Source organism: Myotis lucifugus, unplaced genomic scaffold (assembly GCF_000147115.1).
Source record: "Myotis lucifugus unplaced genomic scaffold, Myoluc2.0 scaffold_35, whole genome shotgun sequence".
NCBI lineage: Eukaryota > Metazoa > Chordata > Mammalia > Chiroptera > Vespertilionidae > Myotis > Myotis lucifugus.
Window position 1 is genome coordinate 4468921 of NW_005871083.1, and position 18116 is coordinate 4487036.

The window sequence follows — 18116 nt, forward strand, 5'->3', positions numbered from 1 at the left end:
TTTCTGGTGTGGAAAGGAGTTTTTTTTAAAAGTTAAGAGACTGCTATAACAAAACCACTTTCATGTGCATCTTTATATGAACAAGGTATCTCAGCTTACATCTATGAAAAACCTGGATATTAGAATAAAATTCTGTGGAGGAAGCAGAATAAAAATAAAATTATGAACTTAAGGAGAAAAAGCAAAAGAAAAATTTCCATCTTTTAGTTTATTCATGTATTTTAAAATAAATGCTGATAGGTATCAAATTGTCATTAAATTTAGATTTCTTTCAATACCATTAAAAGAGTAATGTAACATTTTAAAATGCATGCTTTCATGATACTCTGCATGTTACATCCTTGGCTACTATTTATGTTTAAGATTAAAATTTTATGTTTTAACAAAAAAAAAATTGCAAGGGGTATGAGTTTTGTCTACAATTCTTTTTAGAAGCATGCAGGCATACCATTCCTTCCAGGCTGTGAAAGCCAAATTATCCAAATATGTATATTTTAGGTAAAGAAATGATAACTTAAAAAGTCAGATTCTATACAAGTACTTTGTTCTAACATCGTAGAATGTGATATTCGAAGACATTATATAAAATAGTCTTTGCATGGGCTTTAAAGGCTTTCTAATTATGTTCTGTAAAAAAGGCAGGAGTACCTATCTTTTTTTAAATATATTTTTATTGATTTCAGAGAGGACAGGGAAGGGGGACAGAGATAGAAACATCAATGATGAGGGAGCATCATTAATTGGCTGCCTCCTGCACACCCCCTACTGGGGATCAAGCCCGCAACTCGGGCATGTGCCCTTGACCGGAATCGAACCGGGACCCTTCAGTCTGCAGGCCGACGCGCTATCCACTGAGCCAAGCCACCTAGGGCAGGAGTAGCTGTCTTTCCAAATGCCTTTTAACCAGTGCTCTACAGGACTTACATTCTAATATTTTTCGACAGCAGAAATAGTCACACTTCTAAAACCAGAATCAAACCTGACTTGGGTCGACGCTCTACCACCTAATGCCTGGGCATAGGTTCCCACCCCTGGCTGCACCTCTGGGTGCTCAAATGTACCAGCACCGAAGGTGGGAGAGCCTTGCACTGTCTTCAAAGAGTTCCTCCGTTGATTTAAGGACGTGACGCTACTTTTCTTCATTTGTCTTTTTTTTTTTTTAATCTCCCAATGCCCACTTCACAGAGCTGTACTGCTACACAAGTTCAGTAAGTGTTGGCTGTACTGCCAATGGATTCAACCTAGTACTGTCTAGGCTTGTAAGCAGGAGACCAATGGATCCTACTATTACGTTTTTTGGCCTACATCACCCTAGCACCATCGTTCTCATGGGGGAGGGGAGACTAGTGGTCAGCTGGCAACGTTGGGGACATTTTGGGCTTGCACACTACTAACCATCCTGCAATGAACACGGCGGCCTCACCTCAGAAAAATTCGGCGCCAGAGCGAGACTGTCTGGTGAGAGGTCCTGGGTCTCCGAAGAGAAGCCAGTCGAAAGGGCCCTCGCTTTCTAACTCCAGGGTCCGGCGGGCATCCAGCCCCTCGCTTACTCCCCTGACTGGCGTTTACGGCTACACCGTACCGCGCCAAGCCGCCTCAGGCGCCAGCAGCGGGCCTGGCCTCGGCGCAGCTTCCCCCGCGGCGGAGGGCGTGCGGCCGCGCAGAGCCTGCTGGGAGCACGCGCTCACAGTGGACAGCCAGCGTCGCCTCCCGCGCTCAGTTTGTTGCGCGAGACGGGATTGCGTCACTTCCGCTATGAGCCCCCGAGGTCCCGCCCACCACCCGTCCCTCCAGTGCGTCGTAACCCGGGGCAACCGTCGCCCGCCGCCGGCGAAGACTAAGCTGCCGGGGGCTTTCCACCGCACAGGCCCCACATGTGAGGGTGTGAGTGGCGGCGGCCGCTTCCCCGCCCCCAGAGCAAGGCCCCACTTCACGCGCAGCAGAGCAAGAGCCCTGCCCAGTAAGAGAAGAAGCTGCCCTCTGAGACGGGGATGCAGAAGAGAGAGGTACTAGCACTGGAATTAAGGGCGGGGCCTGGGGAGCAGCCGCACGGTGTGGGTGGGGCAGTGGGAGGGGTCGTTGAAAGGGCGGGTCCCTATGAGGGAGGAGCCAGTCGAGGAAGGGGTGGGGCTTGATGAGGCAAATGGGGAAGTTTTGCTGGAGTGGTTAGCTCTTGAAAGAAGAGAAGGCATCTTTTGTGGCTGGGTAGGAACTGCTGTTGGAAGGGGTGGAGGTAGATGAGGAAGAAGGAAGGATCAAGGAAGAAGTGGAGGTGCCTGAGGGAAGGGAGGGACTATTAAGGGAAAGGGCAGAGCCTTTCCTTTAGGAGAGACAGGTTGGGTCTGTGTTTGATGACTTGTTTTTCAGGTGGACTGTAAGCTGTATGAGAGCTGGGCATTGCTTCACGCTCTATCCCCAGTCCTAGGCATCTGATAGGCACTGAGTGAGTGAATGAATGTGAATGGAAAAAGTGGAAGAGTTGTAGACTGTGATTGGAATAAAAATGGTCTGACCCCAGGATAGATCGTTGTAGGAACTGCACTCCTATGAACAATCAAAGCTGCTGTGCTCTGTGGGCACATAATAAGCATAAGGCACACATAATTAACATGGGGAGGTAAGATTTATACTCTTAAAAGTGTAAACAATTTACTCAAATTGGGTGGCGCATATGCTTAACTTTGAGGCAAAATTTCAATTCCTTACAGAATTGTGTTTCAAAATTATAAATCAGATTGAAGTCCCAGTGACAGTTTCCTTTAGAAACTGTATTACAGTGAACAGCATGCCCAGGCCAATCTTCAAGACCACTTCACATGGGTGAAGCTTAGCTCTGTATTAAGAAACTTAACTAACCCTGGCTGGTTTTTCTCAGTGGTTAGAACGTCAGCTGTAGACTGAAAGGTCCCATCTTTGATTCCAGTCAAGGGTATGTACCTTGATTGCAGGCTCAATCCCCAGATCCCTGGCCCTGGTTGGGGCTCGTGTGGGAGGCAACCAATTGATATTTCTCTCTTTGTTTCTCTCTCCTTTCCACTCTCTCTCTCTCTCTCTCTCAAAAAAAAAAAAATCAATGGAAAAATATCCTCAGGTGAGGATTAAAAAAGAAAGAAAGAAAAGAAAGGAAGGAAGAAAAAGAAACAACTTCCACCATGGCTGTTTCTATTTATTGATTTCTTCAACACATAATGATAAGGTCCACAGGAACATCCATTTAGAAATCCAAGTGAAGCTTCCAGAAACCCATCTTTCCCTGGCTGAAATTATGGCATGGACTCAAATTCCTTTAAACCTGAAACTTCTAGGAAGATGGGGGTAGGTGTGGAGACATGGTGTAGAGCCAGGGAAGTGGTAAGGAGTTTTGAGGGATTACAGCCTGCTTTTGACTTAAAAACCATGGGCCTTTCACTTCTCACCCATCAACATTACCCCCACCGTTAATTGATTCCTGACTATGTAGACAGGCAATGGCAAATATGTGGCAAATGTGCAACCACCGTCCTTATTTGTTCCCTGACAGACTTCATTAATCACAGAACTCTTTCCCATAGTGGCCAAGTTTTATGATCCTTCTCAACACAACACCCTAGGTAGCCACTACTTGTTTGGAACTGATAATTTGGAACATATTCTTCATACCTAATGTAGATAATAAATGTAAAAAAAAATTAATGGACATCAATGTAAGTGTAAATTTCCTTAACTCTTGGTAAGATTCCTTTTTGTTTTCAGTGGTGTTGCCTAAATAGATGGATCAGGAATCCTGTAGCATGTAGAAATGTAGGCCAGATAATTGTGTATGAGGTTGGATAATTAGTAAATACCCAATACCACAGATATCCATAGGACATTGTCCTTTATCCTCTCCTCAACATTTATATCAGTGATTTAGATGAAGTTACAGAAGGTATGTCTATTGAATTAATGAAGTTTTAAAGTAGGAGTTGGAAGAAATGATTCAGAATGATCTAAGCAGGTTGGGGTGATGATCCAAAAACCAAGAAAAAAATTTCTTAGAAGAATCTGATCAATTTGGATGTCTACATCTAGCAAACTAGAAGAAAAAAGAAAAAAATATTTAAAGGAAATCAACAGCATGGGCATGAAGTCAAGAAGACAGGGATTATTAACAATTCATATTAGAAAATCTAGAAGTTGTAGTTGACCTTAAACTCAGTGTTATTCAGGATTGAGATATAGGCCCTGGCTGGGTAGCCCAGTTGGTTAGAGCATTGTGCTGATATGCCAAGGTTTCGGGTTCCATCCCAGGTCACGGCACATACAAGAATCAACCAATGGCCTGTCCTGGCGTGGCTCAGTAGTTGAGAGTCAACCTGTGAACAAGAGGTCACCGTTCGATTCCTCATCAGGGCTCATGCCTGGGTTGCAGGCTCCATACCCCATTGGAGGCAGCCAAACAATGATTCTCTTTCATCATTCATATTTCTCTCTCTCTCTCCTTTTCCCTTCCTCTCTGAAATCAATTTTTTTTTTTTAAAAAAGAGATTCAACCAATCCAATGAATGCATAAATAATTGGAACAACAAATCTCTATCTCTCCCTCTCTCTTTCAAAAAAAAAAAAAAAAGATTGGGATATAGCATTTAAACCATATAGCAATCTTTGTTGAATTAATAGGTGTAGATCAAAGGGATCCAGGTTTCAAAACAGATACTTCTAGGCAAACCGAATTTAAAGTACTGTCCTAATTTCCAGATACTACATTTTAAAGACATTGGTAAGTGACTGTGCATTCTTAAGATGAGGGAATTTGAGATTCTTGTCTGAAGAAATGAGAACTATCTTCAGATATTTTCAGCATTGTCATGTGTTGCTTTTGGGAGGAATGCCAGGAACTGAGAAGCAAAATCTTCAGGCTTGCAGATGTCTTGATTTGAGAACATTCCAATTAAAAAAAATTATCTTTATTTTTGAAAGTATTACAGATATCCCCTTCGTTTGTTTGTTTGTTTGTTTGTTTTTTCCTATTGACCCCGGCCACCCCAACCCTGCCCCTCCCAGGCCTTCACCACTTCGTTGTCTGGATCCATGGGCTATGCATATCTATAATAATAAAAGCGTAATATGCTAATTAGACCAGACATCCTTCCAGATGTCCTTCCTTTTGGACAAAGTCGCAGCAGGCGAGGGGGTGCGGCGGGGCACAGCAGAGGCAGCAGAAGCCCCCGGCTCCTGCGGCAGTGGTCAGGGGCCAGGGACAAGGCCCTTGCACGCATTTTGTGCATCAGGCCTCTAGTATACATATAAGTTTCCCGGGTAATTACTCCCACCCCCCCATTCCTCCACCCCTGCCTTCCCTCGGAAATTCATCAGTTTGTTCCATGTTTCTGTGTCTCTGGATCTGTTTTGTTCATCCATTTATTTTGGAGAACATTCCAATTTTAAAGTTGCCACTGGAATGGAAAAAGTAGCTTATAAAATAATGAGCTCTCAGTTATTAAAATTATTTAAGCATATCTAAGAACAGTGCCTAATCCCAGGTCAAGAAGATTGTGTTTGTTTATTTGTTTTTTGAAACTTTGCACTTTTTAATGTAGAAAAATCATTCATGTTAACAAACAAAATTATGAGGGCCAACCATAAAAGCTATATTTGTGGCACTGGGGCTGTGTGTTTGTTTGTTTTTTAGTTACATAGTTTTATGATTTTTATTTAGGCCTATGATCCATTTTGAGTTAATTTTTTTTCTTTTTTTATGGATGGCCAGAGGTTGCCACACTATAGTTGGAAAGACTATCCTGTATGCATTTCACTGTTTTGGTATTTTGTCAAAAATCAATTGGCCATGTTTGTGTGGGTATATTTCTGGACTCCCTAGTCTGACCCATTGATCTATGTGTCTTTCCATTCACCAATATCATACTGATTCCTATTGCTTTATGTTGATTTTTTTATTTGGGTAGTGTGATTCTTCCACTTTATATTTTGTTTTCATAATTGTTATAACTATTATAGTTCCTTTGCATTTCCTTTAAAATTTAAAGCCAGCTTGTCAATATCAAATAATAAATCCTGTATTAGATTCATATCTTAATATTCAGCCACCTTTTTAAGATTGTCTATTCTTAGGCCTATATATTTTTATATACATTTTAAAATCCAAAAAATTGAAAAAAGTTTTAAGAAAAGGATTATCGTGTTATAGGCACATAGTCTTATCTTCCCAAGATCTAGGATTTCCCATTCCCAGGGGTCCTGGACTCTTTTCAAGGACCATAAATGTACACATTTTAGGTGGTGACATTCTTTGTACATAAGGACCATCTGTTTTATATGTCATATCAGAAAACACCTACCAGTGTAGTACCAAGACATTATTACTGGTCACCAAAATCTGGCTTCCTTTTCCTTCTCTAGATTTAGGAGGAAGTATAATCCCCACTTTTCCTAGAAGTTAGGCAGTACCCTCTGACTTGTTCCAGCTAATGACATGGGAACTGAGTCATGTTACTTCCAGGCAGAAGTATCTAAGAGTCAGTGTGTGATTCCCCATGTTTGCTGTCATAGTTGGCTATGGTTTTCCATTATGGTGTCTCCATTAGTTCAATTCCAGAGTGAGGATAATGTGGAGCAGAGTCTACAGCATCAGACAATGGACATGTCGCATGTGTTAGAAATAAAGTTTTATTGTTTTTTATCACTGAGGGGGGAAATTAGGATTGCTTGTTATTAACAGCATAACCTTGCCCATCTAGACTAATACTAGGTAGCTCTAGCTAACAGACAGTGACCATGCCAAACTGACCTGTACCCTGGTAAGGCAGCCAGGGCAACCTTTTCCAAAAAGAACCTGGCAGGGCCCTAGGCAGTTTGGCTTAGTGGATAGAGCATCAGCCTGTGGACTGGAAGGTCCCAGGTTCGATTCCGGACAAGAAAACATGCCTGGGTTGTGGGCTCCATCCCCAGTGTGGGGTATGAAGGAGGCAGCAAATCAATGATTCTCTCTCATCATTGATGTTTCTATCTCTCTATCCCTCTCCCTTCCTCTCTGAAATCAGTAAAAATATATTAAAAAAATGAAAGAACCTGGCAGAGTGAGCCTTATCTGGGACAAAGTAAAAACAAAACAAAATCCCCAAATTCAGAGTATTATGGATACTTTAAATATCAACTTTTAACTTCACTTTTATTAAGATGAATTGGGCACATTATCACCTTCTCCATCAAAGAAATACAGAGAATACGAAGTCCCTTTCTAAACTAATATCACATCCTTCTCTCTCTTCTTGTGTCTTCTGCTATCCTTAGTTTCTCTTCAGCTACTAGCCTTTGGAAATTTCTTTATGTTCTTGGTCAGGTGCCCTCTACTTCACATAGTTTTTTCTCTACTTACTTGTAAATAGTAGATATGGTCATTGTTCTCAGTTTACATTGATTTCAATCCCTTGTACTCCATTTTAACTTAATATATATAATTAATTTCAGAGAGGAAGCCAGAGGGGGAGAGTGATAGAAACATCAATGATGAGAGGGGATCACGGATCAGATGGGCTGCCTCCTGCATGCCCCCCACTGGGAATGGAACTCACAACCCTGCCCTCCTGGTTCATAGGTTGACACTCAACCACTGAGTACACCAGCTGCGCTTAATTTTTTTTATATTATGGGAAGGTTCACACATATAAAAGTAGAAAGAAGTAGCCCTGGCCGGATAGCTCAGTTGGTGAGAACATTGTCCTGATATGCCGAGGTTGTGGTTTCGATCCCCTGGTAAGGGCAACCAATGAATGCATAAATAAGTGGAATAACAAAAATCAGTCTTTTTCTCTCTCTTTCTCTATCCCTCTAAAATTAATCAATAAAAAATTGTTTAAAGTTAAAAAAAAGTAAGTAGAGAGAATGCAGTTAACTTATATGTCCTCATACCCATCTATAACAAACAGAGCTTATGAACAAATAAACATAATTTATTTTATCATATTCTCTCTAACCACAACCAGCACATGCCCCACACCTCCCACACCCCTTGCACGATTATTGTGAAGCAAATTAAAATGGCTTATCTTTAATTGATAAAATAAAATACACTATGTTACAGTTTTTTTGCTGGTCATTTGCTTTCCATTTCTGTCTTTAAATGCTACTAGAGCCCTGGTGGGGTAGCTAAGTTGGTTGGAGCATCATCCTATACAACAAAAGGTTGCTGGTTTGATTCCCTATCAGGGCACATATCTAGGTTGGTGTTTCGATCCTCAGTCAAGTGCATATGGGAGTCCATCGATTGATGTTTCTCTCACATCTATATTTCTCTCTCCCCCTTTCTCTCTCAAATCAATAAAATCATAAACTTGGGTGAGGATTTTTTTTTTAAAAAAAGCTACTAGAAAAGATATTTTCTAGCTCATAGTGAATTTTCATCTCTGTTTCTTAGATTCTCATTCATCTTTATTTCATTTCCTAATATCTTAAGTTCCTTGATCAGTTTTTCTTCATGTTTATTCATGTTTATCCAAGCATGTACTTTGGGAGCTTGGACCTCAGTCAACATTTTCTTCTTTGTACAGTTTGGTTTGAGTCACTTCAATAGTGTATGCCATGGAATTTAATACCTTCTGGCCTACATCTGTGTGCCTTCCTGCTTTGTACTCCAAATCCAATTTTTAGTTGCATCTGCAAATGCATTTTCCCATGGTAGCATTTTACAATATGATCTTTGTGTTTTCTTAATGTGATTTTCTTGGAAAAAAATTAATAACCGGACTTTGATGTTTGCTTTATACCAGTGATTCTCAAACAGAATCAGATTGTTAAGCCCACTGGAAGTCATCAAGTGGAATAGTATGAACTTTGGATTTACTTCAAATATGTAAAGTAGGCATAATTTTACTATTAAAAATGTGAGTATTATATCAGTGCAGATTTCTGTCTTCTAACATAAAAGTAAAACTGCATATAATTAATTGTAAGAAGTACATTTCTATTTGTCATCACAAGTGCTAGAAGACAAGAATGGGCAATAAAACTTGTAGGCACACTTATAGACAGAAAACTTAAAATTAAGACTATCCTTTCCACTAACTGATTTTTTTCTGATTAGGAAAAGACCACCAGTATTGTTTTAGTTGTGGAGCATCTTGATCCAGCTTGCTTGAAGATACCAGGGTTCTGGAGGAGCGATCCGGTATGTAGGAATCTGACCATTTCACTAAGAATACTATGTTTACTAACAGAGATGATTCTTAGTTTTTAGTCATAAGGAGGCAATATAGTTCTCATGATCCCCCATTAAATGAGTAAAGTGCTTATACAAATGTACTCTTTATAACAAATATATAAAGTGCTTATAGCAAAGATTTGCACATAGTAATAGCTATATTATAGTAAGTTTTATTATTAAGTTGTTATTGTACCTGGCTTTCTTTTGACACTTTGTAGTATGATGTGACTGGAACCTTTTCTGGTGGCCTCACTGGGTCCAATTCTACTGACTCCAATATACGGGCTTATCCAATATTGCATCCTTGGCCTCTGCTGTTCCTCTCTCTAGATCAGTGGTTCTCAACCTTCCTAATGCCGCGACCCTTTAATATGGTTCCTCAGGTTGTGGTGACCCCCAACCATAAAATTACTTTCGTTGCTACTTCATAACTGTAATTTTGCTACTGTTATGAATCGTAATGTAAATATCTGATATACAGGTTGTATTTTCATTGTTCGCGACCCACAGGTTGAGAACCACTGATATATAGAGATAGCGATATAGTCTTCTTCTCAGATTTCACATATGCTCATGGCATGTGAGAAATAGTTGAAGGCACCGGAGATGGTTAACCTGAAAGAGAGAAGAATGCATGAACTTTTTCATAGGACTGTTGGGAGGCTGGGGCAGTGGACAATCTCTGTATCAATTATTCTTTAATCTTTTGTAGTAACAGACTGCTTTAAACTCAGATGCAGGCCCTTCTCTGAAAAAAACTCGTTGAGCATCTTCAGAGGCATCATAGACTTTCGATTTTTAAAGATATGTTTTTATTGATTTTTTAGAGAGAGAGGAAGGGAGAAGGATAGAGATGGAAACATGGATGAGAGAGAAACATGGTCAGCTGCCTCCTGCACGCCCTCTACTGGGGATTGAGCCTGCAACGTGGGCATGTGCCCTGATTGGGAATTGAACCAGGGACCTCTTGGTTCATGGGTTAATGCTCAACCATTGAGCAACACTGGCCAGGCATCATAGACTTTCTTTTTTTAAAAAAATATATTTTTGTTGATTTCAGAAAGGAAGTGAGAGGGAGAGAGAGATAGAAACATCAGCATTGAGAGAGAATCATTGATCGGCTGCCTCCTGCATGCTCCCTACTGGGGATCAAGCCCACAACTCGGGCATGTGCCCTTGACCAGAATTGAACCCAGGACCTTTCAGTCTGAAGGCCGACACTAACATAGACTTTCTTAATCCCATCCAAGGATGGGAAGGCTTCCTATCACAGAGCCTTGCTCTGGAGGGCAAAGCTAGGACCAGGCAGCGAACCAGGAAAAGCAGTGCTGGTTCAATATAAGAAAGAGCTTTTGAACAGAGCAGTAGTTCTCCAATTTTGCTGGATTTTAGAATCATCTCAGGTGATTTAAGAAATCCTGCCTGGCCGGATGTGGCTCAGTGGTTGAGCCGTTGATCTAGGAATCAGGAGGTCACGGTTCAGTTCCTGATCAGGGCACATGCCTGGGGTTGCTGGCTCCATCCCTGGTAGAGGGTATGCAGAGGGCATCTGATCAATGATTCTCTCTCATCATTGATGTTTCTATCTCTCCCTTCCTCTCTGAAATCAATAAAAATATATTTAAAAAATAATTCACATTAAAAAAACCCTGATGGCCAAGTTGTGCCCAGTCCAATTATAATCAGAATCTCTGTGGTGGGGTCTGGGCATTTTATTTTATATAAAGCTCCCCAGCTGATTCCAAGGTGCAGCCAAGTTTGAGAACCAGTAAATTACTTTGCCACTTGAGAAGACTCTCTAAGTAGTGAACGCCTTGTCAGTGGAGATACTTGAAGCGGAAATAAACATTCTTCTTATTGATTCAAGCATTCTAGCACTACTTAATCTTTCCTAAACAATATCTGTTTCTTTGCTATAATAGCCTCAAGTTTTAAGTTTATTTTATTATTTAGTAAATGGCTTTCCTTTTGATTCTCTGCTTTTTTCCTTTTGAACTGTACACTTGATAAGTCTAAGGGGTTCTCTGGTACAAATGTATTTGTAATTTAGAAGAGAAAAAGGTCAGAATGTATTTATAGGAGCTTCTTTGGCCTGCACAGTGACTGAAGTGGAATTTCACAATATGAGAGGATCCGGCTGGTTTATACAACCTATCAGGTCCTCAGTCATGCTATTTGTAAATAAAATAGCACTTCTAGTTTTTAGTCACTTGTAATATAAGTGTTTTTCTTTCAGATCTCATTCATTTCCTCTGATGTCATACTGGAAAGATTAGGATGTCCAAAGATATTTGACCTTTCGTCGGTAAATGGAATTTTATTACCATCTAAACGCCACTCTAAGCCTAAGTAAATAAGCTGAAACGGTAATTGAACAGATATGTTACAAGAAGTTACTTGTCTCTACCTCAACAGAAAATGAAAAAAATGTGGGTTTCTGGCAGGGATCATGTTGGGGTGAGAGAAAGCAAGGTGTGTGGCCCCCAGTGGACTCTATTTCATTACAAGCAAGGACTTCCTCAAGAAGGCACTGGCTGTTCATCAGCACTCAGCTGGATCATTGGTGGCCACTGCTTAGGCATTGGAGTTCATCGATGCAGCTTGTGCAGGCCCCAGGAGGAACATCTGTCTGTGGGAAAGTATTGTAATCATGCCGTTTTCATATGAGCAAACGGACCCAGAAAAGTAACTCATCTAAGCCTTACACAGCTAGTAAATAAGATTGGAACCCTGGCTGTTTGCCACTCAAGTCTGTGCTGATAATTAGGATATAAATTTTCTAACCCTTTGACTGGATTATAAATTCCAAGTCCCATTTTCAACTTGGGAAAAGTATCAATTAAGGATAGATAGCATCATCATCGTCATCACTTCCACCACCATCACACTGTCACCATCATCTACTGTATTAGTTTCCTAGGGCTGCCACTCCAGAGGGCCACAGACTGGGTGGCATAAACAACAGAGCCTGCTTGTTCCAAAATCAAGGTGTTGGCAGGGCTGATTCCTTCTGAAGACTGTGAGGAAGGATGTGATCCAGGCCACTCTCCTTCGCTAGTAGATGGCCATTTTCTCCCTGTGTCTCTTCATATTATCTTCCCTCTGTGCACGTCTGTGTCCAAAATTCCCCTTTTAATAAAGACACCAGTCATATACGGTGGATGAGGGTGAACTTATTGACCAGCTTAGACCATCTGTTCTACCAGTTTCCTCAGAAGCCTAAGGATCCCCAAGCTGATATCCAGAGTTGTCGGGAAGAGAAAGAGGAGAAGGCCTGGGTGCATAAGTCACACACATCCACTACAGTGCTCTTGTTATTAGCACAATGTCATCTGGACATTTTTGGAGGAAGGGTAGTGAGGCTACTACATTGCTTACTACAGTCTGTACTCCATCATGAGGGATAGAGCCTTGTTAACAAACATCTTCCTCTCCTCTTTTCTTCACTCTCAACTTTGGTCTTTAAATCCATTAGTCTCTAATTTAAACTTATACCTATCTTTTATATTGTCAATAGTTGGCAATGGATGGTTTTGTAATATTTCTTCTGAGTCTATTCCTGAATGTGTTGAAAATGTCTCACCTGAGTTATACTTTAAAAAGAAAATTAAAACTGAGTTCAATCCGCATTTCAAACTACAGGAAGAAGATGTTAAAAACTTTAAGCAACCATCAGAGTAATCACAGTAATGGATCTCTGTCAGAAAAATGAGACGGAGTTAGAAAATGGTGAAAATAATCAAATTCCAAGCACAGAAGAAACTGAATTAAACTGTACTTATTCAGATGAAAGAAAGGAAAAGAACCATGTTTGTTGTCTCCTCAATATCAGTGACATTACGCTTGAACAAGATGAAAAAGCCAACAAGTTTGTTATCGGAACTGGATGGGAAGAAGCAGTAAGTATCTTCTTGAGTTAGGTCTCTTGCACATCAGTGTTTTGGTTGTTGTTTTATAAAGTGTTTTTTTTATTTTTATTGATTTGAGAGAGGGAGGAAGGGAGAGGGAGGGAGAGAGAGACAGAGAGAGAGAGAGAGAGAGAGAGAGAGAGAGAGAGAGAGAGAGAGAAAGGAGAGAGAAACATCAATTTGTTGCTCCACTCATTTATGCAGTCATTGGTTCATTCTTGTATGTGCCCTGACTGGGGATCGAACCCACAACCTTGGTATATCAGGATGACACACTAACCAACTGAGCTACTCCGCCAGGGCCTGAACATCAGTGTTTGGATGCAAGCCTTTTTACTTTTTTCAAAAATAGTTACTATTACCAAAAAATGTGTAAAAAGTTAAATATAGAAATATCTGGAACAGAGGTAAAATGTTAATGATGAGGATATTGAGTATTTATGTCACTCAGTATTGGCAAGCACAGTATTAAGTGCTTCATTCCACCTCACATCAGTCCTATGTGGCAGGTATTATGAACAGCCTCACTTTTTGGACAAGGATACTAAGGCACCCAAAGGGTGAAATAATGTGCTGAAGATCACCCAGCCAGTGGCCAAGTTCTTCTGGACTCGAAACCTGAGCTCCTTAACTACTGTATTAAATTCCCCAAGAGACCTGAGATTTCTGTCCCAGTGATTCTACTCAGAACCCTGTGGGTTTAACCGTAAACTATTCTTAGAATCAAGAATAGCATCCTAAATTTAGAACTAAAAAGTAATTTGATCTACTGTTTCTCAGGTGACACTTGGCAATGTCGCAACAAGGGGCGAGGGGAGGAGATGCTACTGGCATCTGATGGGTGGAAGCCAGGGAGTGCTGCTCCACATCCTACCAGGCCCGGGACAGCACTCTAGCAAGGAATAATCCAGCCCTGTATAGTTCAGGCTGCAATACCTGAACACCATGGACAGGGTGGCTTAAGCAACAGACAGTTATTTCTCCCAGTTCTAGAGGATGGAAGTTTAAGATCAGGTGCCAGCATGGTTGGGTTCTTGGTAAGGGCCCTCTTCCTGGTTTGCCCTCACATGGCTGCCTTTGTTGTGTACAGGGAGAGGGAGAGGGAGAGGGAGAGGGAGAGGGAGAGGGAGAGGGAGAGGGAGAGGGAGAGGGAGAGGTCCCTTGACTCCTCCTTTTCTCCTCCTTTTCTTATAAGGACACTGATCCCATCATGAGGGCCCCATTCTTTCTCCTTTTCTCCTCCTTTTCTTATAAGGACACTGATCCCATCATGAGGGCCCCATTCTTTTGACCTCATCTAATCCTAATCACCTAAAATGCCCCACCTCCAAATAGCATCATATTGGAGATTAGGGTTTAAACATGGGACTTTGGGAGGGACACAAACATACAGTTCTTAACAAGCCCCAAATAGTATTTGTGCCAAGGTTGAAAACCCCCAGTCTACGCGGTTTATTTTATAAATGTGGAAACTGAGGGCAAGACAAGGCAGAGTGATTCGCCCAAGTCCACTTGACAGTTGAAGTAATCATGTCTTCCAGAGCCCTCCTCTAATACTCTCTCTACTATACTGCCCCCACCACATGTATGACCTTCCAAACACACGTTCCCATGCCAGGTAAGTCAGGGCTACAGGCTGTCCTGTTTATGAATTTAAAACTTTCTGAGTTTAGATGGTTCAGTTTACTATGGAAGGTAACTGCTTTAAAATACACATTTAGCCCTGGCCAGTTTGGCTCAGCTGATAGAGCGTCAGCCTGCAGACTCAAGAGTCCCAGGTTTGATTCTGGTCAGGGGCATGTACCTTGGTTGCGGGCACGTCCCCAGTGGGGGGTGTGCAGGAGGCAGCTGATCGATGTTTCTCTCTCATCGATGTTTCTAGCTCTCTATCCCTCTCCCTTCCTTTCTGTAAAAAATCAATAAAATATATTTTAAAAAAAAACAAAAATAAAATACACATCTAAGGGCTGTTGGCATGGACCTGCCTCTGCTCATCCTCTCTCCCTCCAACGCGCCCCCCGCCCCCCCGCCCATGCAGCAGTCTCCTGGATATGGTAAACAGAGCCTGGAAGGACAAGAAAGCCTGTCAGGGGGGACAAGGACAAATAGTTTTGAATTGATTTTTATTTAATGTACATCTGAAAAAATATATAGTCAGCACATCAAAGTGGGCAATTACAAATCTATTGCTTAGTATTTAAAACAAATATTTTAAACAACCTATTGCTAGTATTTCAGATTTAAAAATACTATTTATGTGAGGCTAACATAGGTATTGAAAGTAAAAAAAAAAAAACAACAAAACAAACAAACAAACAACATCTGTTTAAAGAAAAATATTAGTTCAAATGGCCAAAATGGGAATGGGACCAAAATTGGGGCAGCCAATCAGCTGAGAGTAATATGCTGCTTTATTTTCAGGTTCAAGGTTGGGGAAAGACTTCTCCAACTGCTTGCATTTGGCCCAGAAAGAAATGTAAAAAGGCGAAGGTGGGAGAAAGTGTCAGCGGCTGTTTACTCTGTGTCAGTCTCTCCCAAGGGACCCCCGAGGCTGGGCCTCAGACTGAGGCTGGAAGCTTGGAGTCAAGGGCTCTGGCTGAGGCAGGCTCAGAGGAGGATCGAGGTGGCCCCTCCCAGACTCAGCTCCCCACTGGCTGCCCCACCACTGCCTCCAGGAATATTAGCAAGATGTGCTCTCCCTCCCATAGTCAGGGAGAGAAAAAAAGTCTGCAAATAAAGGAGTTTTTTTGGTGCATGGAAGAGTGGGCCATCCCAGAGACTGGTAGGGACCAAGACTCCAACAGCAGGACTGATCAAGGTCCCTCCATCTCAAACTCATTGAATTCCAAGGCCCTTTTAGTTCTCCCTCCCCTGAATTCTTCAGCCCCACATGGCTTGGATGTTCAGGGTAAGAAGAGTAAGAACTTGCTCGTGCAGCCAGAAGAGAAGGTGCTGAGTGTGAAAAAGGATGAGTGTGTGGCTTGTGCATATGGATTGAAAATAGTTGAAGGGAAAGATGGAAAGAGACCCTTTGAGCTGGCCAATCACCTTAAGGTCAACTGCATGCAGCCTTTTCCTTCACCAATGGTTGGGACAAACCTCCTGGCTAATCCAGAACTGGGCAGCCTGCACTGGTCCCTCCTGCCTAAGAAAAACCTGATGTGCCCTCCCAATCCCAATAGTGTTCATTGTCTCAGGACTATGCAGCTTTTGCAAAAACAGAAAGAGCAAAGCTACAAAGCCACATTCAAAGCCAGGGAGCTGAGACCTCCCATGAACACCCAAAAGTGCATTCTCAAGGAGGCCAAGCAGGAAAACAGGCCCCATCCATTGGAGACCAATGTGTTCCCAAGACCTCTCTTGCCATCCCTCACAGTGAGCAGAGTTGTTATTCCCACCTCCACTCACAGATTCCTCTGAATTGCCACAATATAATTTCCTGGGAATAAGCACCTTTGGAAACTCATTCATTCTCTTTCTCCCCTACCCCCACCCCATTCTCTTCTAGTTTCTTCCTTTCCCTTCCCTCCCTCCCCCTTTTCTGTTCCATCCTTTTCTCTCCCTCCTTGCCTTCTTCTCTGTCCATTTTTTTTTTAAAAACCAGAGGAAATAAAACTCATTGTATGGATTTTGATTTATTCTCAAAACACCCATATTTATGTGTTACCTGCTTCAGTTGCTTAGTCATTTATAAAATGCAAACTAGTAATGCCAGTCTCAGCCTCTGCTTGCTTTATTTCTCTCCCGCTGGAAGCCAAGTGGACGGTGGGGAATCTGAAGAGGGTCTCTCGTGGTGATGCCCCAATATCACCCTTGAACCCACTGGAAAGGGCTCTTCTCTACCCCAGTGCCTGAAGCTAAGTGTACTGGCCTTTTTTGGACCAAATTATTACTTGTCTTTTTAATTTAAAGATTTTTTTTAAAGATATTAAAGTTGGTTTTTGTAGGGAGAGAGAGAGAGAGTGAGCGAAAGATTGACGTGAGAGGGAAACATCGATCTGCCTCCCACATGCCCCCCACAGGGATCGAGCCTGCAACCTGGGCATATACCCTGACTGGGAATCAAACTGGCAACCCTTCAGTGCATGGGACTATGCCCAACCAACTGAACCACACTGGCCAGGGTTTCCTGATATTTTTAAACCGGCAGATATCTGTCGGTTGCCTCATTTTTTTCTTGCAACAAAGATTTGAAACATTGTTTCAATAGAAAACACGAAACCGTGTCTAAATGAATATACTTGCATTCAGGTGAAATATCTGTATATTATATCCATGAGGATACTATACCCATTGTATCCTATATGTCCAAAGTGACATAAATCCATGGGTTTACCATGTTTATTATATCCTATGTGTCCAAAGTGATATATCTTTGTATTGTAGCCTCATGCTAGTCTCTGTGTCTGGGAAATTTTAGCCACAGTTCCACAAAACCTGCTTGGAAAGCAAGTTAAGAATCATTATTTGAGAAAAAAAAAGTCACTGTGATTATTGTCACCCCTCAGGCTTCCTCCTGCCTTACTCTGCATCTAATATTTGGGAACTCTACAACTCCAGACAGACGCTTACAGAATGGGGCTGTTCCATTCTCCCTTCCCCTGATCCTTCTCCCCACTCATTTTACTCCAATGCATATTTCCTGAAGTTGTATATAAATTAAACATTTTTTAAAACGAGTTATCATTTAAATGCCAAGTGACAATGCTATGTAGAGAAATGCTCTGGAAAAAAAACACCACTTTGTAATATGAATAACCATTTAGCTGCTCTGTAATTACAGTTTGAATTTGCTTTCAGTAGGTTCTACTTGAACTCTGTACTTTCCATTCCCTAAATGATGACTGCATTTGTAAACATCTGCTTTCTGTAATTGCTCTTTAGTTTAGGGTTTTTGTTTTGTTTTGTTGGTTTGTTTCTTTGAAACACCAGAAATGCAGGAATGATTATAGTACAGCAGTCATTAAAAGGTATATTTTGCCTACTTAAGTTGGACACTTCTTTAAAGTCTAGAAGCAATTTGTAGCTTC

At 41.5% G+C, this 18116-nt stretch overlaps 1 protein-coding gene across 1 annotated transcript; it reads left to right on the forward strand.

Moving 5' to 3' along the window:
- The first annotated feature begins 1844 nt into the window (after nt 1–1844).
- On the forward strand, nt 1845–16932 carry CUNH16orf46 (chromosome unknown C16orf46 homolog). The gene is made up of 5 exons (XM_006087046.3): nt 1845–2006; nt 9059–9142; nt 11415–11483; nt 12821–13077; nt 15508–16932. Exons 4-5 carry the CDS (start codon nt 12868–12870, stop codon nt 16504–16506), a joined length of 1209 nt encoding a protein of 402 aa, XP_006087108.1. The 5' UTR covers nt 1845–2006; nt 9059–9142; nt 11415–11483; nt 12821–12867; the 3' UTR covers nt 16507–16932.
- Nucleotides 16933–18116: the final 1184 nt, after the last annotated feature.